General features: G+C 47.4%; 1 protein-coding gene across 1 annotated transcript in view; it reads left to right on the top strand.

Annotated features, from left to right (window-relative positions):
• The first annotated feature begins 6,274 nt into the window (after window positions 1-6,274).
• Window positions 6,275-12,369, top strand: part of RALGDS (ral guanine nucleotide dissociation stimulator) — an 87,834-nt gene continuing 81,739 nt past the window's right edge. Inside the window, exon 1 of the mRNA XM_072632819.1 lies at window positions 6,275-6,522. Coding sequence (XP_072488920.1) covers window positions 6,502-6,522 — 21 coding nt within the window. The 5' untranslated portion in view covers window positions 6,275-6,501. The remainder of the gene's footprint in view (window positions 6,523-12,369) is intronic.

The following is a 12,369-nucleotide window of genomic DNA, read 5'->3' as shown; positions in this document are numbered from 1 at the left end:
CCACTTCAGGTGTTCTAGAGCCTATGCTAAAAAGAGGGTGGAAAAGAGGCTGTCTGGTTGCCAGAATTCTCCTGAATGTGGGGAGAGGGAGGTGAGTGAAGAGGCTGATAGCATTTCTGCTAGGGTCCCGACCAGCTTTTCCAAGTATCAAGAGAGCCTGGGATGAGACAGCTCCATTCTTAGAACTAAGGCAGCTGGTGACTCAGTGGATAGAACTGCTGGACCTGGAGTTCAAATCTGGCCACATTCACATACTAGCTGTGTGACCCTGGGGCAAGTCATTTAACCTCTGTCTACCTCAGATTTCATATCTGTAAAATGGCACTAGCTTCCCAGGATTATTGTGAGGGTAAGACGAGACAATATTTTTAGACACTTTGAAAACCTCCAAGGGATTTATAAATGCTAGCTATTATTACTAAGACCTGGTTTCCAGGGTAGTGAATTCTCTTTTTGACCTTCCTGCCAAAGAATGTGAAAACATGGAGCAGCGGGTCCTGATGCCATTAGGGCTTGCTGAATAGAGCCACAGGTGGGTTCCCCTTCCCACTAGGATTGTGACATTGCCAGTGACTATAGCCAGACTGTCCACAGAGTGCACTTCCATAGCCACTACTTACTCAGCAAACATTTATCCACATGTTACATGCCAGATCTACATGAGAAAGGACCCAGAGAGAAGTAAAATCTAGTCTGTCCTCCTCCAGGACCTTAGCTTTGTTGAAGAGACAAGGCACGAACATGAAAAATTAGAGTTGGGCTGTTTATAATCAATGTCCAAGGAGTGTCATGAATGCTAGGTGCTACCAGTATTCAATAGGTATTAAGCACTAGGCACTGATCTGGGGATGCAAAGGCAAAAATGAATTGGTCTGTCCTCAAGGTGCTTACATCCTGTTAGGGGGCACAATATAGAAAGTCATTAGGAAGGGAGAGGGAGGAGGCACTAGAGGCTGAGGGTATCAGGAAAAGCCTCTTGTTGGAGGTAGCTCTTGAGCTGGGCTTTAAAGAGAGTTGGGGCTTCTAAGAGGTAGAGGTGAAGGAGTGTCTTCCTAGCATAGGGGACAGATGGCATGTGTATAAGGAACAGCATGACTGCACCATGAATGAATGAATGAATGAATGAATGAATGAATGAATGAATGAATGAATGAATAAGCATTTATTAAGTTCTTACTATGTGCCAAACCCTGGAGATACAAATACAATGACAGCCCCTGACCTCAAGGAGCTAACAGTTTATATCAGAGAAGAGTGGCCAGGAAGGGGCACTTTGGTCTGGAATGTTACTAGTGTGATGAGTAGGGCTATGGGGGAGTAGTTATGATATACCCCTTCAGGAACTGTAGCAATGGTGATTTGATCGTGGTTTTCAAACTGAGGGGGAGTGGGATTTGCAGGTATTCACAAGGTGGTAGGGAGAGAAAATGAGGTGGGGTGAGAGGAGTAGGGTCTAAATCGGAGCATGCCTAAGATCTGCTTATCAAAAATATGGCTGTGGGGATGCCAACATTAATGGTGGGGGTGGGGTAGGGAGGAGTTCTGGAGATGAAAGGGTTAAAATCCTCTGCAAAAAAAAGGGGACTATAATGAGATTGGAAAAGTAAATTGGACCCAGGATTTGAATGCCAAACAAATTAATATTTATTCCTTAAGGCAATAGTGAGCCACTGGGGTTAATTGAACAAAAGAGGGGGAGCTCACTGGGAAGGATTTCTATAGGAGATGGTTGTTTGAGCTGTGTTCTGAAGATTCGATACTATATTTGGAGTCTGGAGACCTGGAACCATATCGCAAGAGGCTCAGTCAATAATTTTATGAGTTTGAGGGCCTCTATTCCCTCAAATATAAAAAGACATGGTGATCCCTAAAGTCCCTTCCACCCCTGATATTCCATAGTTATTTAGAGGTAGAGGAGACCTGCATTCTAGGAAGGTATACTCTGTCCCTGGTGTTATTCCTGCTCACCCCCTTCTACCACACTGCACCGAATCTGCTGGACCTCAATAGCCTCTGATGGAGCCCCTTCCCCCCACCTCCACCCTCTTGCCCCAGCTGGAGAATTGAATGATTAGGCTGCATCAGGCTTTGGTAGTCAGAGTCAGGCTTGGGATCCCAGGGGAGACAAAGCCTGCCCTCCTTTGTATTGCCTGACCTTACTGGAACATGAGCAGGACCACAGAATCACTTTTCCTGCCTGGGAAAGATTGACTTTGGAGAGGCAGGGGACCAGAACAAGGACCCTTCCCCTTGCTATTGGTAAAACAAAACACCAGATTCAAGTTGAGGGGTCTGCAACCAGGTTTTTGCCACAAATAAAGTATGGTGTGATGGAAAAAGCTGCCGGAGGAGCTGATCTCTCTTAATAGCCTAACCTTGACCTCTCTGATCCTGTTTCATCATTTGTCAAGTGAGGAGAATATTTACACTACCTACCTCACCTAGAGATTGTGAAGAAGATGACGCATGAATCATTACGATTATCGCTGTGGATAACAAGCAAAAGCTCTGGTTGTTCAAATAAGAAATCATTTGTGGCCCTAGAAGCAATCCCAGTTCCTATCTCTGCTTGGGAGCTTGATCTGTGGTACCACTGAACATTCCCTTATACCCATTACAATCCCTAGGCTCCTCTGTGTTGCAGACAAGGTATTTCAGGAATAATCTTAAGGAAGAGGATAGATCTGCTGTATGAAAGGGATATGTGCTGATGGTCGTGTGATGGAGGTGAAATGGCAGGAGGAAGGGAGGAAAGAATGATGGGATGGAAGAGAAAGTATTTAGAGTAGTGGGAGGCCTTTGATGGATGGAGCAGTTGTTTAGCTTAGCAGGAGGTGTTGGATAGGGGAAGGAGAAGGTGCTTGGTGAAGGAATGAGAGAGAAAAGGCAGTGCTTTTCCAGAATCAGATGGCTCTCAAAGCCCCCTCATGGTTGGGGGAGTGAGCTTCTCTGTCGTACCCCCACCCCAGAGCCAAGGAGAATATTGTATGAGAGGGAGGGCAGGGGACTCCTCCCTGCCTTTCCACCCCCTCCCTCTTCCTGCCTTCACCCCTACCCTCTTCATTTCCACCTGTCAGCCGCATCATAAATATCCACTAGGGTTGGCCCCACCAGGCCTACTCTCTCAGCATCGGCCTTGTTGTTGTCATGGCAACCTGGCTCACCAAGGAAAGAGGGGGTGGGGGGAACGACAGGAAGGGAGGTCTGCTAGAGAGTGTGTATGAGCCAGCTCGCATGCACGCATTCAAGCATGTATGTGCACAAATGTGTGTGGTAATGCATCTGGAGTTCTGTCCATATTCAACTGGACTTTGGAGTCCATGACCTGAGGAGATTAACTTTAATGGTATCCAAAAAAATCTACTCCATGATTCTTTGACTGGGAAAGGGGCTGAAAGGGATGGTGAGAAGGACCCAGGACTTAGGGAATGGGTCTTACCACTCTTATTTTTCATTGTTAGCCAAGTGCTGGGACCCATGTTCTCCGTCACCCATACTGCAGCCCCCATAACACATCGCCTGTACAGTGCTGTGGATTGGATTGCTTCTCTTGAGGAAATGGAGGCTTTTTGAAGTTGGTGTAAGAGAATGGGAATGAAGAGCTAAATGAAGCATAATCCCTAAAACACCTAATTGCTTGATAAATGCCTTGCTGATTGGCTGGAAAGAACTGTAGATTGAGCATCAGGAAACCTGACCTCTGATTCAGACCTTGCCACTAATGTACCCGGTGTAACCTTAAGCAAGTTACTTTGGGTTTCAGTTTCCCCTTCTTTAGAAAGAATTGAACTAGATCATCTTTAAGGTCGCTCCCAGTACACTGACTCTGTTCTAAGCTCCTCTACAGCTCTACCATTCTGTTCCACCTTCCAAAATCTTTCCGGCTTTAATATTCATATTCTATGTGCTTTTGGCTCAAGGTCCTGTTCAACTCTGATGTTCTGTTTCCTAAGGTTCCTGCTACTCTGAAGTTTAACAAACTTGTTGCTGCTCAAGGAGCCATAATAACCAGATCACACTAACATTTCATTTTATCCTTACCAACAGCCATGTGAAGATGTCAGGGTAGGAATGTCCACTTCCCATTTTACTAATGAGGAAAGGAGGGAGAAAGTTAATTGCCCAAATTCCCACAGCCAGTTAATCAATTTTCTGGACTGAACCTCAGGTTTAATGACTCCCTTGTTCAAAATTTTTTCCTTAACGCTGCCCCTAACATGACCTGAATACAGAGCTCCCTTCCAAAGGCTGAGTCAGGTTAGGATCTGTCAGCCTTGGGTATCCGTATAGCCTGGAGGACATTTCGAGGCACCTACAGAATCATCCATCCTTCATTAGGATGTCCCTCTATCAAGAACTGGAAATGACCAACATAATATAGCACTTAGCCCACTGGTCGGGAGCTTAACAGACCATTCCCTTGTGGGATACCCCACTCCACCCCCACCCCCCATCAGCCAATACAAGGTTAATGAGGTCATAGAAAAGGGCAGATCTCCTTTGTTAGGGGAGGAACAAGGAGTGATGGAACAGGCATGGTTTTTTTCTTTTTCTTTTTCTTTGTTATAGGTACTGTTAGTCTAGGAATAATGTCCTCTCTTCTGCCACATCACACCACCCTCCTCACTTTGCCAGGCACCCACCCTTCCCCTGAATTGTAAGCCTGATATGGTGGACCATATAGCCAGACCACTTTCTACCCCACCCCCAGAGTTAGGAGAGTTCAGTTCCATACTGCCGGGAGTCTGTGGCAGTGATGCACAACCACAGTTCAGTCCTCAAAGTAACACAGACAGGGACCCCTAGGAACCTTTCCCTTCCCTTCTCTGTCTGTGTCAGTCCTGTCTTCTTCCTGGGTTGCCCCAGCTAATGGAGGAGGAAGCATTTGCTGAAGGCCATTAAAACCATCCCTAGGGGAAGTGAGGAGGGAGAATGGATAAAGAGACCTGCTGGGAGACAGGGTCTGTGTAAAGAGACGTAACCAAAGGAAGTAGAGTGGTCTCCTCTGGATTAAGTCTAGAGGACCTGGCATTTCTCTCCTCCTCCTTCTTCTTAAGAAAACCAGTTTATTTATTTTTTTTTTCAGTTTCCAGGCAACTCTAAGGCCCACATGGGACTGGCTCTCAGGTGCCTACTGGCTTTGGGGGAGGTAGGGCGGAGACAATTGGGAGTAAGGCAGAGAGAGCCTGTTGCCAAGGAATGAGGATCCTGAGCTGTCTTCCAGGTCTCCAAGGACTGCTACCAGTGTAACATGAAGTTTCTGGAAAGGAACTCAAACACTTCCCCAGGGCATGGGACTGTCCAGGAGCCCTGGGCAGAGAGGGTGACAGGCAGTGCCTATGAAATTGTGTGGCCCTCCTACTGGGCCAGATGGGGGTGTGATTGGATGGAGTTGTGGCTTTCTATAATAGAGACTGTGTGTGAGGGAGGAGGAGTGTCCTGCCCTCGTTTGGACAGATCTAGGGAACCGTAGACTTATGACAGAAAGAGCTTAACTGAACTCATGAGACCTGGGTTTCAGTCTCCACTTTGCCTCTAACTTGTGTGACTGATCAATTCACTTCCTCTGCTCCGGCACTCTCATATTCCCTGTCTGTAATATGAAGGGCTCGATGACAATGGTCTCTGAGGGCTCTTCCAGACCTGATTCGGCTATTATGGACGTGCTTGTGCACAGATGTATGCTTTCTGTGCGCACTGCCCTGTACATGTTTAGCGATCCCGCGAGCACGTCTGTGCAGAGAATGGGATCCCGTTAGATGTTCAGAGGAGCAGGTGTGTGCGTAAAAGGGTCAAAGGGGTGTACGTGGAGCCTGAAATCCCTGCCTGAGCCCTGGCCTCGGGGGTGCCCTTCCAGGGAGAAGGGTGAACGTGTCTGGGTAGGGCCCCTTACTTGAATAAGGTTTTTCGGGGGGCAGGATCACCTTCCCTCGCCCCTCCCAGGTCCTCTTCCCACACCTGCTGGGGCGGGGCATGAGGGGGGTGGCCTAGCGCTAGGCTCCGCCCCTCGTCCCCTCCCCCTCCTCGGAGCCCGGCGCTGCCAGGGCACGAGTCGGGGCGGAGCCGAGTTGTGCCTAGCCCCCCAGCTCGGGGCACAGCAGCAGGGAGGGAGGAGCAGAGCGGAGCAAGGGGCAAAAGGCTGACGCTGGCCAGCACAGCCGGGCACAGCACGGAGAGGCGAGCGCGGCAGGGCGCATCGCGGGGCAGCGCAGACAATGGGAGCGGCGGAGGCCAGCGCAGCCGGTCCTGGCCGCTGAGAGGGGATAGGGGGTGCCCGGGGCATGAGCTGAGTCGGGACTTCCTGAGCGCGGGGGCCTCCCAGCCCGGGTCCCTGAGCCAAGCCAGGCCGAGCTGGGGGGCCATGGCGAGCGGTCCTTGAAACAGTCTCGGAGTACGGAGTCCGGCCGGCGCCCCGGTCCGCCCCATCTCTATCACCTCTCCATCCCCGTCCGAGTTCTCCGTGACACCCCGCCGAGGCGATGCGAGGCAGAGGGTAATGTGATGATGATGGTGGATACCCAGGTGAGTGACCTCGGAGCCCCGATTCTTAGCCAGGTCCCTTAACTAAGCTCTACAGCTTTCCCCTCCCCCAAGATCGACTGCAGATGAGGAGGTAAGGTGGCTGCGCTAGGGACCACCATCCCCAGGTTCAAATGATGTGATCTCCCCTGTTGACCCATCGAGAGAAGGGAGCTGGGGTCCCCCAGATAGTCCAAAGTGTTGGAGGAACCTTCAGGGTGCAGTTAGCAAGCGGATGCAATGTTCTTAATGGTCAGAAGCCCTCACAAAGCAGCAACGACGTGCTATAAGTGGTCCCCTCCTATAAACCAGACCAGAATGGGATAGGAATGAGGAACTGACCTGGGCGAACTGCTTAGGAGGCTGACACATTTGTGGGAAACCAAGCAAGGGGCAACGTCTTCCCTGCCTCCCCCCTGCCACCCATATAAGGGATCTGGTGGGGGCAGGAGGGCAAGTGGAGGCTCAGAATCAGGGCTGAACTGGGGAAAGTCTGGAGTCCTAATTCATACGTGGAAGAGAGATCTCAGGATCTCTCCAGCTCACAGAAGGTTCAAAGTTGCTACTCTTAGGTGTATCCTGGGCTCTGATGCTCCACAGATTAATATCTCCTCCCTCCCCCCAAGCCTCTGAAGGAATAGGGGTACAAAGAATGGAGAATTTCTTGTAGGACATCCCTCCCCCAATCAGTCCAGGGTAGAAAACCCATTTCCTCAGCATCTCCCTGGTATTTCTTTTCATTCTCACCAGGTAGACCAGCAGGAGTCCAGGACAATTTTAGAGGCAACTAGGTTATGTAGTGAATAGTGTGCTAGACCTGGAAGCAGAAAACCTGAGTTCAAGTCCAGCCTCAGAAACATACTAGCTGTGTGATCTTGGGCAAGCCATTTAACCTCTATCTGTCTCAGTTTCCTTAACTGTAAAATGGGGGAAATAATAGCACCTACCTCTCAGAGCTGTTGTGAAGATCAAGTGAGGTAACATTTGTAAAGCACTTAGCACAGTGCCTGGCCTGCTTTTCCCTTTCTTTCCTCCAAGGTAGAATCAGGTCCCCATGAACATATCTGGCAGGGAGAGTGGTATCTAGAGCCTCAAGGTATGTGTGTGTGCAGCAGATGACCTGGCAAGGAATTTGCCAGACAGGGGAACCTGAAGACTTCCCCTAGAGGGGCTTCTAATCTCTCCCCTCTTATGGCAGGACCATGCGAAAAAACCAGGATTCCAAGACAGGCTCCTAATATCTATCTCCCTTTTACCTCCAGCTCTCAGTACTCAGCCCACACAAGACTTATTAGCTTTCCAATTTGTAAATAAGCTGGGGGGGGGGGGGCGGGGAGTGGTCTCTTCCTAAGAGACCTTAGGAATCTGGGGTGAGGAACCTTCAACCTCAAGGTCACATATGAACCTCTAGATCCTCAAGTGTGGCCCTTTGATTGAACCCAAACTTCACAGAACAAATCTCCTTAATAAAAGGATTTGTTCTGTAAAACTTGGGTTCAGTCAAAATGCCAAATCCAAGGACCTAGAAGGCCAAATGTGGCCTTGAGGTCTCAGATTCCCCATCCAACTACTTCATTTTATAGATCAGAAAATGGAAGCCCAGAAGAAGGAATCAAGCATTTATTAAGCATCTACTATATGCCAGGCACAGTGCTAAGTGTATGTCAGATGGTAGGGCATTTACTCTTCACAACCCTGGGACATAGGTGCTATTATTACCACAATTTTATAGTTGAGGAAACTGAGGTAGACGTTGATTGACTTGTCCAAGGTCACACAGCTCATAAATATCTGAGGCTATATTTTAACTCTGATATTCACTGACTCCAGACCCGGTACTTTATCCATTTCAGCTCCTAGCTGCCCATGGTAATATGTAACAGAGCCATGATTCAAAGTGAGGTAACTCATATTATTTTATTTTTTTTAACTCTAAGTTGAATGTTCTTTTCACTATGATATCCAAGCGTTCAGAGTTTGTTCAGTCAATCAATTGACCATTGTGTGTAGAGTACTATGTTACCTGTTAGAGGACTCTTCCAGCTTAAAAAAAATAGTGCATGAAGCTAAGCATCTTGGTACAGGTGGATTGGGATCTTTTTGGTTAGTCTAGTGACTTCCCTGGGATTGGACAAGTGGAAATGAAGGATTTCGGAAGGGAGGACCCTAACCACCTCAAGATCCTGCCTGGCCTCCAGCCCTCCAAGGAAATGTTACCTCTGCTTTCACTAATGCAAGAACAGGGAACTAGTAGGGGAGGGGGCTGCCTGCTGGGGTGGAGAAACAGGTGGAGTAGTGGTGCCTTGAAAAGGGAGTCTCTTATCTTAGTCCAATCCGCCAGGGGGTGAGGGGCTTCCTCATGCTGACACCATACTTAAGGGCTCCCTGAACAGTGGACAGTCTCAGTTGTGACCCTAGCTCAGTTCCCTCACCCCTCCCCTTACAGGACCATCCCAAGCAAAGGTTATTGTCTATCCCACCCCTCCCCACATCCCCCAGTCTGTATCTCAGATAAACAGGTATCTCTCCTATACTTAAAACTCTTCACCCTTCCACTAGATTGCCTTGTATTGCTTAACTCTACTTAATCATGAGGAGGGATGGTTCTGTGGGAGCACATGGAATCATTGGGAAGTGATGGTAAAGTGCAAACAATAAGAGCATCAATAAGACATTTTAAAGGGAAACAACATCTTAACCAGCCATGGCTAAGGCAACCACATTCAAGTCATGCTGCAGCTATTCACAATCTTGGACTAGTCATTTAACTCTGCCTCAGTTTCCTTATCTGCAAAATAAGGGGGATGGCCTAGGTGACCTCTAGCATCCCATCTAGTTCTCAATCTATGATCTGGGAACCCACTGTGTGAAGAGCCCTTTGAAGTCACTCTGGGAAAAATCTCTGCTGTTAGCCAGCTTTATGTCCTAGCTTTAGTCTCTTCCTTGGGTCTTAATGTCTCCATCTGTCAAGTAAGGGTGTTGGATTAGATTCTTTCAGCTAGCTTCAGAGCTAAGGCTCTAAGCAAAAGCAAGATAGGTAATGCCCATTACAAAAAGCAGACATATGGCCTCTTAAAGTTTACAAAGTGCTGTATATCCATTATTTCATTTGATAACCACACCATCTGTAGGGATTTCCCCCACCTAAGTTTTCTTGGACAGTGATGTCATGGAAAATCCAGAAGCTAAGCTAAGTTTAGCTTTGGTTAGCACCTACTGTATGTGAGACTCTAGGGCAGGAGTCAAAGGACAGACAGTAATGAAGGAGGTAGGGTCCCTGCCTTCAGAGAGCTCTGGGATGAAAGAGACCACTGGGTGTGAATACACAAAGTCATCATATATAGGACAATGTGCCCTATGGGGCAATACACAAAGGTCCTGTGACCCAAGAGACACAATGAACAAGTTCTTAAAGAGGATTCAAAGGAGGAGGGAGAGAACTAGCTGGGGGAAGTAGGAAATCAGGGAAGGTTTTATGGAAGAGTCAGTGTTTGACCTAACCTTTGTAAGAGTGGCAGAATTTTAGGCAGGATTGGGCAGGGGAAGAGCCCCAGCCAACTAGTGGCTGCCAAACAAAATCACCACATGCATTGGAAGGGGGCCTGTTGCTGCCAGGCAGCCAAACCCAGAAGCCTCTATCCTTTTAAGCGTGGATAAATGCTCAGGCCTGTTGTTGTTGTAGCTGTTGATAAACGTTAATAGGCTTGGGGTACCTTCCATACTACTTCCTACTCCTCTACTAGCCTCTTTTCCCCACCAGCTACACAGAACCCCCAAAATTAAAGGGCCCAGGATGATCACCTCAGTTGTCAATGATGGTCTGCTTAGAATAGCTTTTTAGGCACCACCACCTGATGGAAGAAAAAAGAGAGAGCCTAACCCTGAGTCTGTAGCATTAGAGTAATTCCTTAGAGAGGTCAGAACCCCAGTGTCCCTCTGAGGAAGTCAGTAGCTACTGAGATGAAGAAAACCCTGTGTGGGAGGATTCCTAGATCCTCAGTAATGCAGAAGAGGGGGGATCACAGGGTCCTAAACCTAAAACCCGTAACCCCAGTAGTGTCCTGATTTGGTCATAGATACCAGGGTGGAGATCATAGGACCAAAGAGATCATCTTATCTAACCCCTCATTTTACAGATGAGAAAACTGACACTTAGATTAAGTGACCTGACCAGGATTACATACCTACAAAGCTCGAGAGAACAGAGACCAGATACCAAGTCTTTGTGACTCTGCAAAGGATGCATCACATTGAGTAGGAAACAGCCATGTCCCTACCTTGTGACCATAGCATCATAGATTTAAATCTGGAAAAGACTTTAGAGGCCACTGAGTGTAACTCCTTCTTTTTAAAGATAAGGAGACTGAGGCCCAGAGGTATTAAGTGACATGCCCAGGGTCACACAATTAGGGATTATAACCACATCTCTCTGAATCCAGGACCATTGTTCTATCCATTGTTACCATGCTGTGCTGTGGATAAATCTTCAGTGCTTCAGTATTGCCTTTAGAATAAAATATGAACTCAGCAGTTAAGCCCCTCTATAACCTGGCTCCAACCCATCTTTTAAATAAAAATACTGATGTTCTTTTCGTTCTTTTTTTAATCACTGTCACTTCATCTTCACCAGGGCTTCCAATCCCTTGACCCCACAGGTCATTCCTAGGCCATCAAACTGGCACTGGCTACGCTCTCTTTCCTTCCCTATCTTGCTTTTTGGGGGATCCAGTTCAACTCTACGCTGTTCACTTCTCTTGAGTCCTTTGCCCCCTTATCCTGTTGCACATCTTGCCCTGATAATCATCTGCTGCCTTTGTTTCTACTCATGTACTACTCAGTGAAATTGGAGAAGATCATGAAACTGACTATCCCACTCACCACAGAAGCTCTTCCAAATCTTTCAATCCTTCCTCAAACCTCCCATAGCTGCTTCTCTCCTCACCCTCTTAACTGAGAAGCTTGCCTCGTATTTCACTGGAAAAATTAAGGCCATTCAAGGAGAGCTCCCTCTTATCCCCTCCTCCTCATCTCAGATCACTCATGTGCCTTCTACAACTGTCTCCTTCACCCATCTTATAGGAAGAGGTGGCCCTTCCCCTTCCTAAAGCAAACCCGTCTACATTCACAAGTAATCTCATTCTATCCCATCTCCAGAAGACTGTCTCTGTTATTTAGTCTGTCCCCAATATCTGCTTCCCTACTACCTACAAACATGCCCATGTCTCTCCTTCATCCTCAAAAAAAAAAGACCCTTCACTTAATGCATCCATGGCTGCTAGCTGTCTTCCCATATTCCTCTTTTCTTCTGTGGCTGACCTCCTGTGAAAGCTATATATAATCAATGCCTCCACTTCCTTTCCTTTTACTCTCTTAACTCTCCACAGTTTAATCCCATGATTCACCCAAAACTCCTTCTATCCAAAGTAACTATCTCTTAATTGCCAAAGCTAATGGCCTCTTCTCAGTCTTCATCCTTCCTGACCTCTCAGCAATCTTTTGCACTATTTGTTAATCACCCTCTTCTCCTTGATATGTTTCTTTTTAGCATTTTGTGACATTATTCTATCATGGATCCCCTTCTACCTGTTGGACCATCATCCAGCATCCTTTACTAATGCTTCATAAGATCATACTGGCTAAAGGTGGGTGTACACCAAGGCTCTGCCCTATACCCTTTTCTCTTTATATGGTATTTCACTTGGAAAGCTCATCGGCTCCCTTGGGATCAACTGTCCTCTCTATGCAGATGTTTCTCAGATCTATTTATCCAGTCTTACCTCTCTTTCACTTTCGCATCTATAACTGCCTATTGGACATCTCAAACTGGATGTCCCATACATATTTTACATT

Source organism: Notamacropus eugenii, chromosome 1 (genome assembly GCF_028372415.1).
Source record: "Notamacropus eugenii isolate mMacEug1 chromosome 1, mMacEug1.pri_v2, whole genome shotgun sequence".
Classification (NCBI taxonomy): Eukaryota; Metazoa; Chordata; class Mammalia; order Diprotodontia; family Macropodidae; genus Notamacropus; species Notamacropus eugenii.
This window is presented reverse-complemented; position numbering and strand designations above follow the sequence as displayed.